This window comes from Protopterus annectens, chromosome 16.part0, assembly GCF_019279795.1.
Source record: "Protopterus annectens isolate FY-2018-M chromosome 16.part0, PAN1.0, whole genome shotgun sequence".
Taxonomy (NCBI): Eukaryota; Metazoa; Chordata; order Ceratodontiformes; family Protopteridae; genus Protopterus; species Protopterus annectens.
Window position 1 is genome coordinate 365,621,248 of NC_056750.1, and position 15,833 is coordinate 365,637,080.

General features: G+C 42.5%; 1 protein-coding gene across 1 annotated transcript in view; it reads right to left on the minus strand.

Moving 5' to 3' along the window:
- BRD3 (bromodomain containing 3) overlaps positions 1–12,272 on the minus strand; it is a 1,106,862-nt gene extending 1,094,590 nt beyond the window's left edge. Inside the window, exon 1 of the mRNA XM_044058393.1 lies at positions 12,084–12,272. Within this exon, the coding sequence (XP_043914328.1) occupies positions 12,084–12,263 (180 nt within the window). The 5' untranslated portion in view covers positions 12,264–12,272. The remainder of the gene's footprint in view (positions 1–12,083) is intronic.
- Between the last annotated feature and the right edge of the window lie 3,561 nt (positions 12,273–15,833).

Genomic DNA, 15,833 nt, shown 5'->3' on the forward strand with positions numbered 1-15,833 from the left:
AGGCATGTTATGGTCCCTGCGACACTTTCTATAGGATGTTCCTCTGTTCCTAAACAGCAGTTCTGGCACCAAAAAATGTTCTCCTTTGAAGTAAAAATAAAATCTTACCCCCAGACAAACTAGGAATATTCAGGAACTATTGTAAGGCTAACCTCCTGCTATTAAGTGAAAAACTGGCAACATTTCAAGCCCCTATAAACCCTGAGAACACTTCTATGTAGAACTGTTCACAGAAACCCTGTACAAGAATGTTAATAAGCTGCATAGAGGCAGCTGTACCCACCAGGAAGAAGTACAGAACTAACTCAAAAAACAAGCCACCCTGGTGGAATCAATCAATCGGATGTATAACAAGAGAAAGAAAATCATGGCAAAAATTAGGAGGTACAGCACCCAGCAGGATAAAAGCACACTCATTAAACTAAACAAAACTCAGAGGACAAATAAAGTCTACCAAAGCTAAATTTGAGTTAAGTTTGGCCTCCCAAGGCGAGGAAAACCACAAAGCACTCTAGCCATCTCCAGAACCTCTAAAGCAGTATACAATTTTGTGCAGAGCTCACTGTAAATGGAGCCACCTACACTGAGCCTTAAGATACAGAAAACCTTCCGGCTGATGACTTCAGCTCCAACTTAATTCCCCTCCCAACCTTCCCTCCAGAAATATCAAATATAACTCCCCCTACTATCACTGGGGAACAGGTCCTTAATGCTCTAAGACCAAGAAAACTGCATCAATGGGTCCAGACAATATCCCAGAATGTCTTCTAATAGCATGAAACATGACCTACTATCAGGGCCTCTTGAATTACTATTTAACTGCAGGCCTCCAAACAGGCTTTGTGCCTAAAGAATGAAGTAAGGCAACAGTCATCCCTCTGCACAAAGTTGGGCCATTTACAGACCATGGAAACTAGAGACCCATAAGTCTCACTAGTCTTATATGTAAAGCCATGGAAAGAATCATGGAGATGATCAACAGAGATATAATAAACCTTCAGACACTGGACTCAACCCAGTTTGGTTTCATCAAGGGCAGATCAAGCCTCCTCAACCTGCTGAACTTCTGAGAAGGTCACCAAAGCAATGGATGAGGGCAAAAATCATTCACACTGCTTACCTTGACCTGGCCAAGGCATTTGACAACACCCCACTCATGCACTGTTGACAAACACAAGAGGTTCGGTACAAACCCATATGCCACCCAGTGGATAGCCAACTGGCTCAGAGACAGGACCCAGGAAGTTAGACTTGGGGAATCCACCTCTATGAAGAGGTCAGTCACAAGTGGAGTCCTTCAGGGATCAGTCCTTAGATCGCTCCTTTTTGGCATTTACTTCTCAGGAGTCAAGGCCAATGTCATTGGTCTCTGGCTGACTAAATCTGCAGATGATTGCAAATTAGGAGCAGTCATTGACTCTATCACAAACTTTCTCCAGGAGGGGCTGACATAGACAAAACTGGTGTCAGAGTCATGGAGTAAAACTAAATACCAAGAAATGCATAATAGTATCCTTTGGGAAGTCATCCATCCCTGGTAACTATCACATTGACAACACACCCCTTAGAGTTGACCCAGTAGTCAGGTACTTACGGACACACATAGAAAGTAATCAAGCCTTTGATCATCACATGTCTACAGTGGTGAGGAAATCATTCTAATGCTGCACAACTTATAAACAAAGGTATGGCTTCCAAGGAAGTCATTGTTCCTATGTATTTGGCATTCATCAGGCCCATCATCGACTAAAATGCCTACTTTGGTATGTACCTAACCAGGCAAATGAGACAATTGGAACTTCCACAGAGGTTCCTCGCTAAAAGAACACAGGGTGCAAGTATGATGTCCTATGCAGACTACCTCAAGGCCCTATTCCTGTATTCTGTCTCCTACAGGCTTTTGAGGCGAGATCTATGCCTGGCATACAGGGCATTGTCAGACCCCACTCTGATAGAACTCCTGCATATCCACAAAACAAACAATACTAGAATTACCTCTTCTAAAGACTTAAACTTGCCTGTGATACAGATAAGACCTGCTGGAGAGATAGGCATGTATCCTAGAGACTACCCAGTCTATGGAACAGGCTCCTCCCTAATCCAATTCAAGTGCAACTTGGACAACTGGATGGGAAACTGGAAATTCATCCCTGGTTTGGCTCCTATGTCTCGGATGCAAACAGGTAACCTGTAAATGGCTCATCTCCCAGGCCCATGCTTACACTTATCAAGGGTATCAGAACTTAAGAGATTTGGGATGTATGGCTAGCCTTAAAAAGGCCCGTGTGGTCGTTAGCCTAGTAGACACCTATGAACCTTAAGAACTGACAGAAAATGATGTGAGTGAGGGGACTGCTCCTTCACACCCATCCTAGAGAGGGGGAGACTACCCTCACTCACCACATGGGTGACACCTAGCAGGAGCACTAGGTTTCTACTCAAGTGAAGCTCAGGTCTACCGAGACGATGGTGCTATTTTCAATTACACTAGACTGAGAGGATCCCTCAGAAGGCGGCTATAGCAGAGCTCGGAAGAGCTGATGAAAGTGGGGGGGGTGCTCCGCAGGGGAGGTGATAGCCCATCCCACAGGATCTACATGGCAAGCCTACTTCCTACCACGACTCTCACCATGGCAGCTAAGGTCATGGAGAATTCTTTTCACATCTCAATTGATCATGTAATGATTAGGTCAACTGGATGCAGGTACAGTAGCCATCAGGTTCAGTGCTGCATGGTGAAACTGAAAATAAGTTTCCCTTTTATGAATTCTGAGGAGCAGAAAGTATGCACATTTAAAGATTATGTTGTAGGCAAAATTATCTACATTTTCCTTTCCCTAAATAGGCAAATGAAAAACTGAATAACAAATTTTGAATGGTAAGGATAAAAAATGCTTTGGGGGAGTATAGCACCACTTGTACCAAGAGTAATGTTATAAATCAGTGGATGAAAGAATATTCATTAAATTCAATGATGTTCAATTTGAACTTTTTATATTATACATTTGTTTGTTTACTGCAGCAGACATTTTTTTCTTCTCTTTTTATGGGGGGGGGGTAGGTTTTGCATGTAATTCAGTAAAAAAGTATTATTGGCAAGCACCAATTCTGACTCTGGCGGCATTAAAAAACTCAAACCCAAAATGTGAAGTTATACCATCCAGAATGACAAAACCACTGTAACAGATCTACCTTTTGTGGTGTTTTAACTACCTTAGCAAGTGAAGTAATGCTACTCCTAGCTGCTTCCCCTCCTGAAACTTCCTTCAAAAGGAATGGGGGCTGCACTGAAGGTACAAGATGACAAACATTTCAACCTACACCAAAGAAAATGTGGACAGAAAATCTAATTTTTGAAAGCTGCAAGGCGTACACTGACAATCAGTACAACAGGTTTAACTACCTCTGTCTCTTATGCCTGTACCTGCTAAGCACCAAAACTATATACTTACTGACATTTGTTGACTGGGAAAGTCCACTGGGTCAGAAACCCATTTTCAGTACAGGCCCGGAGAGAAAAGCTCCATTTACAAATACAAGTAGTATACAAAACAAAATTATACATACAGAAACATGCAGAGTTTTCATACATGTCGACAAAGATTAAAAAAAAACATGAAATGTAAGTTATTATACAGTGTTAAAACACGTAAAATTTATGAGGTTAGTAACTAGTACTGAGATTTACCTAGTCTACATAAAGTTAGTACAATACCTTCTAAATTAATAAACATAAGATGCATATCAAACACACTAACCCATTCTAGCCAGATAATGGGATTAAGCAAATTAAATATAAAAGAAATATTTTATTCAAAAGGAAAAATTATACTGGCATTGACAGATGACAATGTTTTGATGCATTAGACCTCACTTATGGTGGTCAATGGTTTTGCAGACAGAGGCATATTTGGTTTATTAAGGAGATGCTTTTTTAGAGTGAGCTTAAATTTTTTTTTAAGGAATCTAGTTGTGTGACGTGAGGGGGGGGGGGGGGGGGGCATTCTACAGTTTAGATATGGAGTGTGAGCACAGGCATAGACCGGCCCTCTTACTTGGTAACTAGACTTTAAAAGTCAAGTAAATGAAGAAAATGCCATTAATTTTCTTGAAAGAAACTGTAGGTCTTGTCTAATTTCTTGCCTTAGACACCTCATTAGACCAGTGCTGGCAACCCAGATATCAATACTAAGAGTTTCCCCAAAACAAAACAAGCAAACAGAGGCTCAGCACTGCCTCTACAACCAAACTAGGTAGCCATTTTCCAATGACAGTGTTTAAAATGTTTCAAAACAGATGCAATGAGCTAAATACTGGACAGACGTAAAATCAGTAATAAGAAATGATTCACTTAGTACTCCCAAGATCTAAAGAAGTGCAACTGACTAAGTAGTGCAGCTACCGTAACAACCATCCACCTTTGACAGAAAAGGAACTAATGAGTTAGTTATGTGCTTTTTACAACCACGCTTCCTGACATTGTTCATGGTGTAAGACAGTAGACTCTGATTACCCCTAGTGACTGATGACTACTAAAAGATCAAGTCAGAATACTGACAATTTGCCACAGACAGCTTAATCCTATATACACAAGAACCCCTTGGCAGCAATGTTCCCTGTGATGAACATCTATGCTTGTGAATGTTAGACTTGTTATTCTGCATCACACTGTAAATAGTTCCTAATCCATCTAGTGTAACTTACTACTTTAAGAAAGGCCAATCAAAACTCTTTTGTACCACTTACAAATGCCATGATAATGTGCAAGCATAGACAACGCTCTGCAAAATAAATAAAAGGATGTGAAAACAGCACAGCTTTTCACAAGATATATCAGTACTACTGCAGTAGACACATGGGGGAAGAAAGGAATCAAACTTTGCAATACATTACTTATTCTACTGTATAATCCAGTTACGAGTGCAATGATTGTATGCAACTAGAGAAACGTGATTGCAATCACACTGATCCATCTACACAGGTTAAGAGGTTAAAGCAGCACAACTTGGAATCTACATTTTAATACATCATGACAAATATTTTGCAGGGGGACTGCAGCTCTGGTACAGAACTGTGTGACTTGGAAACTAACAGAAAAACAGAGTGCACATTAAGTGGGTTGTTGGACAAAGATTAGTTGTGTAAAATATTACCATAATCATAGATGTCCTTTCTCTTCCATGCTGCAATATTCTCACATGTGGGATCCTCCGCCTCAGGTGACCCAAACGCCTGGCTCGAACACCAAAGCTTAAGCCTGGCTGCTGTAAGGTGTATGGGACGTCATACACAGGGCCAAAAACCGTGTGCCATAAATGTGACGGCTGCAAAACTTTAGAAGAACTTCTACATAATATAGACATTAGTATTAGACCTGCTAAGGGAGGTGCTATGGTCATTATGGATGCCTGTGAATATGACAGAGCCATGAAATGCATGTTGAATGAGGATAAAACTTATGTGAAAATAAATTGAAGGTTTCTAAGATACTGACATATAAGAGAGACACTTTATGATTTGTTAATGAGTAGAGCCCATAGATGAGGAATAATTTCATTTTTTGTTAGAACAACCAGTTTTCCCAGTTATTAAAGGCTTACCTAAAATACACAAAGATCTCAACAACCCTCCCATACGACCTATTGTTTCAGGCAGTGGTTGGGCAACAGAGCCCTTATCCATGCTTGTGGAAGCAAGACTGAAAGAGGTCTTATCTGCAGTTCCAACAGTATTGTAAAACCCAACAGTATTGAAAGACAGTCAACATTTTTTTAACTTAACTATATCAGTATACGGATGGCATAGGAAATGGACTTAACTGGACATTGGTGACTTTTGATGTGAAGAATTTGTTTAGTACTACCCAGTGAGTTTGGGATAGATGCCATTAATAAAGTACTTCATATACCAAGAGTTGTTAGTTACAAGCAATGACACCATATTGCTAATTTGCACCCTTTTAGAGCTGATTTTGACAATGTCTATTTTTAAACAGGACATTTACTTGCAAAGGTGCAGTGTCACCATGGGCACCCCCCTGTGCAAATTCATATGGTAATTTGGTAATGTATAACTTGGGAGGACACCTACGTTTTTAACATAAACATTTAACACGTTGGGTTTTATCGCCGTTTTGTGGATGACATACTTAATTGGTCAGGTGACCATGTTTTATTACATCAGTTTGCAACTTATTTGGAAAAGACGATAGTTTTTTTTAAGATTTACACTGAAAGCTCCAAAAACTTAATGATTTTTTAGATATACAACTTATTGCGACTCCCCAGGGTGCTACAGATACTACATTATATAAGAAGGAATGTTGGAAAAATAGACTGTTGCCTTATGGTGGTATGCATCCTAGACACATTTTTCCTAATATTATCAAGAGTCAGTTTACAAGAACCTCCAGGCTCTGTACTAAGGAATCTAACTGTGTAAACACGATTGAAACTCTTAGTGAATTGTTTGTAGCACGAGGCTACAACAGGGAAGTTGTGAGGACTGTTAGAAAGGATGTGTTAAAGAAGAAAAGTACAGTTTAACACCATATTATTCTAATACAACTGAAAGGTCTTTGGGTAACAGCTTTAGAGCTACCAACAAGTACAATATAAGATTTATTACTAAGTACACTAATTATGTAGATTTAATACATAGTACTGTACGCAAGAACTGGCAGCTTTTGACTATTGACCACAAATCGGCAGAAATGCCAAGTCATAAATCCAAGTTCAGCTTCAGGAATAGTAACAACCTTAAGAATTTATTTTGTGATCAAGAACAAATACAATTCCCCAGCAGTAAAACAATGGGCACTTTTACATGTAGGACTTGTAAAGCATGCTCTATTTCTAAAGAACAGAATTTTCAGCATCCATGTTTTAACTTTATTTTTAAACCTAAGTGCTATGCAGACTGTTCTACTGCAACAAGTTGTTTAGCTGGCTATTTGCAGCTCATGTTCTTGTTTTTACATAGGAAAAACAATTAGAAAATTCAAAGAAAGAATTTCAAGACATTTGTATGACATCAGTAAAAATAAGAAAAACGCATTGGCTAAGCATGTTGCTCAAAATAAAGGACATACATTTTTCTTTAAGGTTCTATAAAGCCTACAGTTAAATATAAAGGGAGGGGACCTTAACATCTAGCTTGAGAAAGCAGAGCTGCAATGGATACTTAGATTACAGGATGGCAAATACCCTGGAATAAATGCTAGTGTTTAAATCTGGCTCTGAAGGGACACAAATTAAAAAAAACTGAATAATAGTTTTATTGGATTTTATTGATGTTTTTATCCAACTGGTGTTTGTTAATTGTACATGGTATAAGAACTGAATGTGTTTTGTGCTTACGGATCTGAAGAAGAATTAGATACGTGAAAGAGCTTATCAGTTGGTTTTACTTCTGAGTTTTTAATAAATATATGTTTAAAGATGTGGTAACCCTATTGGTTCTTTTTTTGTTTCATTCTGTGGCGAAGTGAAGAAGGTGGGTAGATTGGTTTAGGGACAGTGCATTGGCCACTTTAGGCATGAAGGAGGAGTTTGTACAAAGAGAAACCCTGTCCTTGTAAAAGATGGTGTAGGGTGGCGTAGCCATGAGTGTACGTAGCTCAGAGACTCTCCTAGCTGAGGTAATGGCTACTAATAAGACAGTTTTCCAGGTACACATCTTCTAGGAGGTGGAAGCTGCAGGTTCTATTTGGGTTGAAGTATGTTTCTCCAGCACAAAGTTCAGATCCCAAGGGCAAGGGATAGGTTTCTTGGAGGTCTGATATGAAAGACCCCTTTAAGAAAAAGCTTCACCTCTAATCTTGACAATAGGGGTGGGTTAATAGGTAGGCAGGCTGAAATGGCAGACAAATGGACTTTCACTGAAGAGCAAAAAAGTTCTGCTTTTAGGAGCTCACACATATAGGCAAACACTTGGGGTACATCTTCCTGGAATGGATCTAGTTGCCTTTGTCGACACCAGACTGAGAACCTTTTCCATTAAGATAAACAGGATCTCCTAGTAGTAGGCTTCCTAGCCTCCTGCAGGACAGACAGTACGTCCTCTGAGCAAAGGAATCAGAAGTTGATCACCCACATGGTGAGGCTGTGGGTTTTCAGATGTGGGTGGATGAGGGGGATCCCTTATGTTGTGTGAGGAGGTCCACCTTGTGAGGCAACTTGTGGTGATTGCCCATGGCAAAAGATAGAACAAGGGGGAAACAATGTTGCCTTGACAAATAGGGGTCACCAGCAAGACTTTTGGCTTGTCCCACTGGATTTTCAGCAGGACCTTCTGAATGAGTGGAAAAGGGGGAAAGCGTACAGGAACAGCCCATTCCAAGGCATCCACCTTCCACATTAGTGGATGAAGGGAGCCTGGAGCAGAATAGTTGAAGAAAACATCTCCGTTCAATATCCATTCATGATTTTGAGACAATGATCTGCTGAGGGCATCTGCCTGTTGGTTGTCCTGTTGGATGTAGGCCAATCTGCAATGTTACATTGTATTGAGTGGTCAGCTCCAATGCTTTTATGGCGAGCCTACAAAGCAAACAGGATCTGGTTTTCCCCTGTTTGTTGATATACCACATCATTATGATGTTGTCCATAAGGACTTGTAGGGAACCAGGATTTAGTAAAGGAAGAAAGGTCTTTAGGACTAGGAGAAGGGCAGTCATTTCCCTCACACTGATTTTTTTTTTTTTTTTTTGCAGAGGGATGGTTCCCACTGAGGCTGAACCTTGAGGCTGTTCATGGTGCCCCCCCCCCCCCACCACAGGTCCAAGGCATCTGTGCACATGATTCGGACTGCCTTGCTGGGCTGAAGGGCAAGCCCTGGATTCTGTAAAACTTGCTGGATCCACCACCCTAACTCTTTTTTCCGGCAAGGCAGGAAGGGCACCTGAAAGTCCAGACAGTGACTGTGATGGGACCGTACATTCTTCAAGTACCACTGGAACTTCCTCATGTGTAACCTAGTAAGGAGCAACATGGGAACAGTGGTGGCCATTAAGCCCAGAAGGCGTAGAAATTCCCTGGCTGAGATGTGTGACCTGGAGTAAGTTTTGGAAAAGGCTGGTCAGAGAAATGACCTTTTCTTGTGGTAGAAGACCTTCATAATATCTGTCCTGATTCTGCACCCCAAGAAGATCTGGTCTTGGGATGGAGTGAGGGAGGACTTCAGCAAATAGAGTGCGAACCCCCAGGATTCCTAGGAGAGAGAAAGTGAAATGCAAGTGTGTTTGAAGAGTAGCTGCGTCCTCTGCCTGGATAAGGTTGTCGTCCAGGTATGGGAAAACCCATATGCCTTTTGTTCTGCAGAATGATACTGCTGGGGCTAAACACTGTGAAGACCGTTGGTGCCGTAGACAAGCCAAAGGGCAAGGCGGTAAAACGACAATGTGAAGAGGGCCCAGCAAAATGCAGAAATCTCCAGAAGTCTGGGTAGATGGGTATATACAGGTATGCCTCCTTCAGGTCCCAAGTGGCCATAAAGGCCTCTGGTGTCAAAAGTGGAAAAAGGGTTTGCATGCAGTAATGGGTTTAACCAGGACAGGTCCAGTATTGGCCTCCAAGGGTCCTCCCGTTTTGAGACCAGGAAGAGTCTGGAGTAAAACCCTTGACCCTCTTGTTCTCATGGAACCCTCTCTATGGTCCCTTGTGACAGTAAATCCTGAATGACCTGGGGAATGAGGTGGATTTGTTTTTTTGAGGGAGGGATATGCCTTTTGGGGAAGGCTTCTCCTGCCAGGTCATAAAAGTACTCTTTTTCCACTATTAACAGCACCCATCTGTCTGAGGTGATACACTGACAGTGGAAGACAGTGAGAGGCAGGCAGAAAGGGGGATAGGGTGGAGGGTACTGAAGCGGTCACGCCGTGCTAGGTCTGTCTGGAAAGGGTTGCCTGGACCTGGACTTGGATGAGATAGTTCTATTGAATGAGGTTTTTCTAGCCCCTTTCCTATGCTTTGAAGAAGGGGGAGCTGGTGCCCTTCTTACAAAGCTTGGTTTTCCTGGGTAATTCCTGTATAATTTAGGAACTGGGGACAGCAGGAGATGCTTCAAGTTCTGCAGGTCCTTACTTTTTCCTTCAGATTTTTGAAAAGTTCTGCAGATTGTTTTTCAAACAAGAAGCCGGGGGGAGTCCAAGATTGTGTTCTTAAAATCATTTGGCAGTGTTTGGAGTCTGAGCCAGGAATACCTGTATAAAACACAGGCAGATGCATCAGACTTGGCTGAGGCTTCTGCAGCATCGTAGCTGCATTTTTATAGAATGTCTGGCTACTTGTGCTGCTAGAGAAAAGTTTGAGGCAACTTGAGGCTTTGCTGGAGACAGGCATAGAAGAAAGCAGACTAGAGGCCTGTGAAACTAAATCTAGGGCAAACTTAACCATGTGTGTTTGGTAACTGATCGCCCTAAACGCCAGGGTGGAGGAAGTGTAGATATTTTTTCCCAGCCTGTCCATCACCTTACTATCCTTATCTGATGGGAGCAGAGAAGAGGATCGAATCTGTCTAGATTGCTTATCAGCAATCACAGCTGGGTCTGCCTTGGGTGGTTTGAAGAGGTATGGAACTTGGTAGAACCTGTCAGGTCTTTTGGGGCAGGGGGCTTAGATTCAGGGGTCTTGGAAGCAGAAGCAAAGGCATCCAAGTAATCCGGAATAGCAGAGGAAGCAGGGGACTCCATCTAAAGAAGATGGAAGTATTTTTTCTGTACCTCAGGCATTTGAGTAGATTCGCACTGAAAAAATTATCTAATTTTGGAGACAGTCTCTCCAAAGGTTTTGTCCTCTGGAAGTGAGTTTCCTTCCAAGTAGTCCTCATCTCGGGAGCAGTATTTCTTCTGAGAGGTGTAAGTGAGAGACTCATCTAAGAAAGAGGATGAAAAGTCTTCCTCCAGAGTCTGAAGAGGTGGGATGGCGCTAGCAGAGACAGGTCTTTTAATTAATGTAGGATGAGCAGGGGTTTCAGAGACAGTAGGTCTTAGGGCCATGAATGCCTGAAAAAGTGACTGGGAAAAGGCCTAACAGTCAGGTCGGTCTTCCACTGTGGGAGATAAATATCTAGTTTTTTCTTTCCTCTTGAGAGATGGAGTCTTGAGAGCAGATTGAGAGGTAATCGGCCTGGAGACAAATGTCCAAGCCTGGGGTTGAAGTGTCTTCCTCAGAAGGTAAAGGTGGCCGTACGGGAGAGCCTGGATCACCTCCCCATCAGCAGAGGCCAACTTTACAGAAACCTCCTTGGACATGCCGACTGGAAAAGCAAGGGCAGCATCCAATAAGGTACCTGCCAAAGTCGCCAGTTCATTAGGACTTTCCTCAGCCCTTAGACCGGTAGCTGGCGGGACATCCGAAGGAGAAGTTGCAGGGTCAGTCCTAGAAACCTTGGCCTTCTTTTTAGGCAGCTCCACCTCAATGGCTGGTTCAGGATCCATACAGAGGGCCAGGAGCTTCAGACATTGGCTTTCCAGGAACAATTTAAGGGCTGCCTGATGGCTGCGCAAGGTTTCAGGAATGAACTTGCAGATTTTACACGCCGTATGGTCGAGGGAAGTCCCTAAACAAATCAAAGGTCATGCATATCTTTATATGGGATTTGCCAACCACACTTGCATTTCCCCTTCCTAGATGACGTTGGCTAACAGATAAGCAGCTACCTCAGCTTAGCCAAAGGAAAAAAGATTATTCCCCAATGGGATATTTATCTTTAACTTGATCAGGATAGTGGAGCAGAACGAGCATGCTGACGTTCAACTGAGGCAGAGAAGTTTTGAGGTCTGTGCATGCGGGCATCACATTTATGGCCCACGATTTATGACCCTGCATGTGACATCCCACGCTCCTTACAGCAGACAGACTTACACTTAAGTATACGAACTGGACGTTCGGGTTGCCTGAGGCGGAATATCCCACATGTGAGAATACTGCAACATGGAAATAGGACACCTATATTACTCCTGCAGTACTTTTCCACCATCACTCTGAGCATGAAGCCATGATATTAGTGACATGCTGTTTTTGACTTCTCTTTAGAAGTCCCTACTTTTGGGAACACCCCTCCATCTCTTCCCAAGTTTCTACCTGTTCCTGCAGCTCTGCCAATCTGTTGGCCCGTTCTTCCTCTGAATCAGAGCTATCGGAGTCTGAGGAGCTTTCTTCGCTGCTGTCCGAACTTTCTGTGCTTTTACTGACTACTGGTGCTGCAGGTGGAGGAGGTGGTGGGGGCTCCACAGGGTCATCAGGCATCTTTGCAAACCTCATCTCAAAAACATCCTAAAAACACATTTTAAAACATTTTTTTAAGCTTAGGCTTCAACTTCTCCATATTTCAAATATATTAAGTGATGCACATCACCAAGAAAAGACATTTAATAAACTAAAAAAAAATCAAATGCTATACATTTTATAGCATTATCACTAAACAGCAGCTTATAGTTAAAAATGAAGAAATTACCACAAATGTAATCAGTGGGGTGCATGTGTAAGTAAAATTATTGTATCCACATTTATAATGACTACTCAACTCAGCAACTTCAATAATGATAGGCTACATCAATAATGTAGTTTTCTTTGTTGACAAATTAATGTAGGCTTCTGGAACAAAGTACAGTTGTGTACACTTACCATAAATGTAGATGTTCAAGTGTATTCACTGTTGCAGTCATTACATTTGGGTAGAATCCCAAAGCTACGGTTGGGAAGGTGGAGCTAAACAGCATTAAAAGCGGCTATAAGGCCCTGCAGAACTGCAGTGGCAAAGTCTGCCCTGGATTTAGAGTAGAGAGGCAAATGATAATGCTTTGTAAAGGTGTGAACAGAACTCCAAGTAGCAGCCTCTAGAATGTCTTTGGTTGGTACACCCCTGAGAAAGGCTGCTGAAGAAGCTGCAGCTCTGGTGGAATGAGACCTTATGCCCTTGGGCACATGTTTACCATGGTGTAAGTAGCAGAAACGGATGCAGTGGCTTATCCACTTTGAAATAGTCTGCTTTGAAATAGCCTTGCCTTCTGATCCTGCAGTATATGTCTCTAGTAACTGCTCAGTTTTTCTTAGAGCTTTAGTCCTGCGCAAGTAGAATCTTAGCGGTTTGTGTACGTCCAAGGAATGTAGAATTCTCTCTCCCTTGTTCTGCGGATTTGGATAAAAGGTTGGCAGATGAATTGTTTGGTTAAGAGCCACACTGGAAACCACCTTAGGCATAAAAGTAGGATTTGTCCTCAGAGATACCCTGTCTGGGTAAAATATGATGAAAGGCTCTACAGCCACGAGGGCCTGTAGCTCTGAAATTCTTCTTGCTGAAGTAATTGCTAGTAGCATAGCTGTTTTCCATGATAAGAACTTTATATCAGCGGTAGCAGCTGGTTCAAATGGGTGCAGGGAGAGATTTTCCAACACATAATTGAGGTCCCATGCAGGCAATGGTGATCTTCTAAAAGGCCTTAAATTTTTGGCTCCTCTAAGATACTGTTTTAGTAAAGGATGAGAAAAGATTGCTGGCTCTGTACTGTAATGAGCCGAAATGGCAGAGGCATGGATTTTAATTGATGAGAAAGATAGGCCTTTGTCAAGCATCTCAGTTAAGTATTGCAATATCTGATGAATATTTGGTTCTACTGCATCAGTCCCTTGTGCTCGATTCCAAGCACAGAATCTCTTCCATTTGTCAGCATAAGATTTTCTAGTACTAAGCCTTCTGGCTTCCAAAATGACATCCATTACAGCTTTACGGAGAGGTGGTGTTTGTATGACTACATGAACAGCCATGCTGCCATGTTCAGAGTCTGTAGTTGATTGTACAGGATCTGATTGTTTTGCTGGGACAGTAGTTGTGGTCTTTGAGGCAAGGTCCATGCTGGGTATTGAGACAAGTTCCTTAGGATTGGGTACCAGTATTGGCAGGGCCAGTCTGGGGCAATCAGTATCATCTTTGGTTTCTCGACTTACTTTTAGGAGGACCTTGGGGAGAAGAGGCAGAGGAGGAAAGGCGTAAACTGATATGTTTTTCCAACTGAAGGATAGGGCGTCCACTTTCCAAGCTTGTCTGTGATAAGTCATTGTGCAGAATCTTTTCAACTGATAATTTTGAGGAGAGGCAAATAGATCTAGGTCTGGGCTCCCCCATTTCTCTGTTATCATGCTGAAGACTTGTGGATTTAGTTTCCACTCGTGAGGATCCATAAGGCTTCTGCTTAAATCGCCTGCCAGAGTGTTTTGCTTTCCTGGCAGGAAGTGAGCTTGAAAATGTATTTGAGAGGTCAAAGCATTGTCCCACAGAGCCCTGGCTAATCTGCAAAGGGGGTATTGCGTGTGTGCCCCCTTGCTTGTTTATATACCACATGACTGTGGTGTTGTCCATCTATCAGTAGCTGTCCTGGATGAATTAAGTCCTTGAACGCTGTTAGGGCATTTTGAACAGCTAGCATCTCTCTCTGGTTGATAAGTAGATGCATTTGTTTTGGTGTCCATATGCCCTGAATGCATCTTCCTGCCTTGTGGGCCCCCCAGGAATAATCTGATGCGTCTGTTAAGGTTTGGCAGGGGGTAGAGTGAATGGCCGTCCCATGCTTTGGTGACATGCCTTTGCCCACCACAGAAACTCCTGCTGCAGGCAGGGAATGACAGGAATCATTGTTTCCAGACTGTGAGAATGTTGACTCCATAAACTCTTTAGATACCACTGAAGTTTCCTCATATGCAGTCTTGCATATGGAATCAGTAGGATGCAGGATGCCATGAAGCCCACAGCCTGCAGAATTTGTCTTGCAGAAGACTGGGTTTTTGATGCCATCAGTTTGAAGTCAGTAGTCAGTTGCCTTTGCTTGTCTGGCATGAGGTAAGCCATCTGGGCAGCTGTATTCAAGCTTGCACCCAGGAATGTTCTCTTTTGAGAGGGTACCAGTTGTGATTTATTTTCATTTATTGTGTACCCTAGGCATGTCAGAAGCCTCTTCACAAACGCCAGGTGTCGAGGCAGTGTGTTCTTGCTCTCTGCTTGAATGAGACAGTCGTCAAAGTAAGGATATATTTGTATACTTATTTGTCTGCAAAATGCAATTACTGGTGCCAGGCACTTTGACCCTGGGCGCAGTAGATAAGCCAAAGGGCAGTGCAGAGAACTGGTACTGTATTAAGCCTGCCTTGAATCTGAGGTATCTTCTGCACGATTGTCTTATTGCGACATGTAAGTATGCCTCTTTTAGGTCTAAAGTCACCAGCCAAGCATTCTTGCCCAGCATGGGCAGAAGCTGCTGCAAAGTCAGCATTTTGAATTTTGGAATGTCCAGGTATGTGTTCAAAAGAGATAAATCTAGTATTGGCCGCCAGGCCTTGTCCTTTCTGGGTACCAAGAACTGTCGATTAAACATTTTGTCCTTTTTCCTGTTCTGGTACTGTCTGAATGGCCCCCATATCCATGAGGGACGTAACCTGTTTCTGTGCTTCTGCCCATTGATTTTTTGGCAGATCTGGCCAACCATTTGCCATTGGCAGAGTGTGGAAATGGAATCTGTATCCCTGTGATATGATGTTTAGTACTCACTTGTCCTGGGTTATTAACTGCCAAAATTGAGCAAAAAGTGCTAATTTTCCCCTATGGGTGCTGCCAAAAGATAAGTGCTTGGTGCAGGCAGAGGGAAGTCATTGGGATTGCTTTCTGTAGGTTTGCGCTTTATCTCCTCCAGATTTGGAGGTGGAAGCGCCCCATTGCTTTGACCTGTATGAATCTTGCGCCTGGTATCTGGAACCCTTAGGGCATCTGGATTTGCCCCTTTGAGCTCTGTCTGATACAGGAAAGGACCATTTTTTTGTAGGCCAGTGTCTACTGAATCTTGG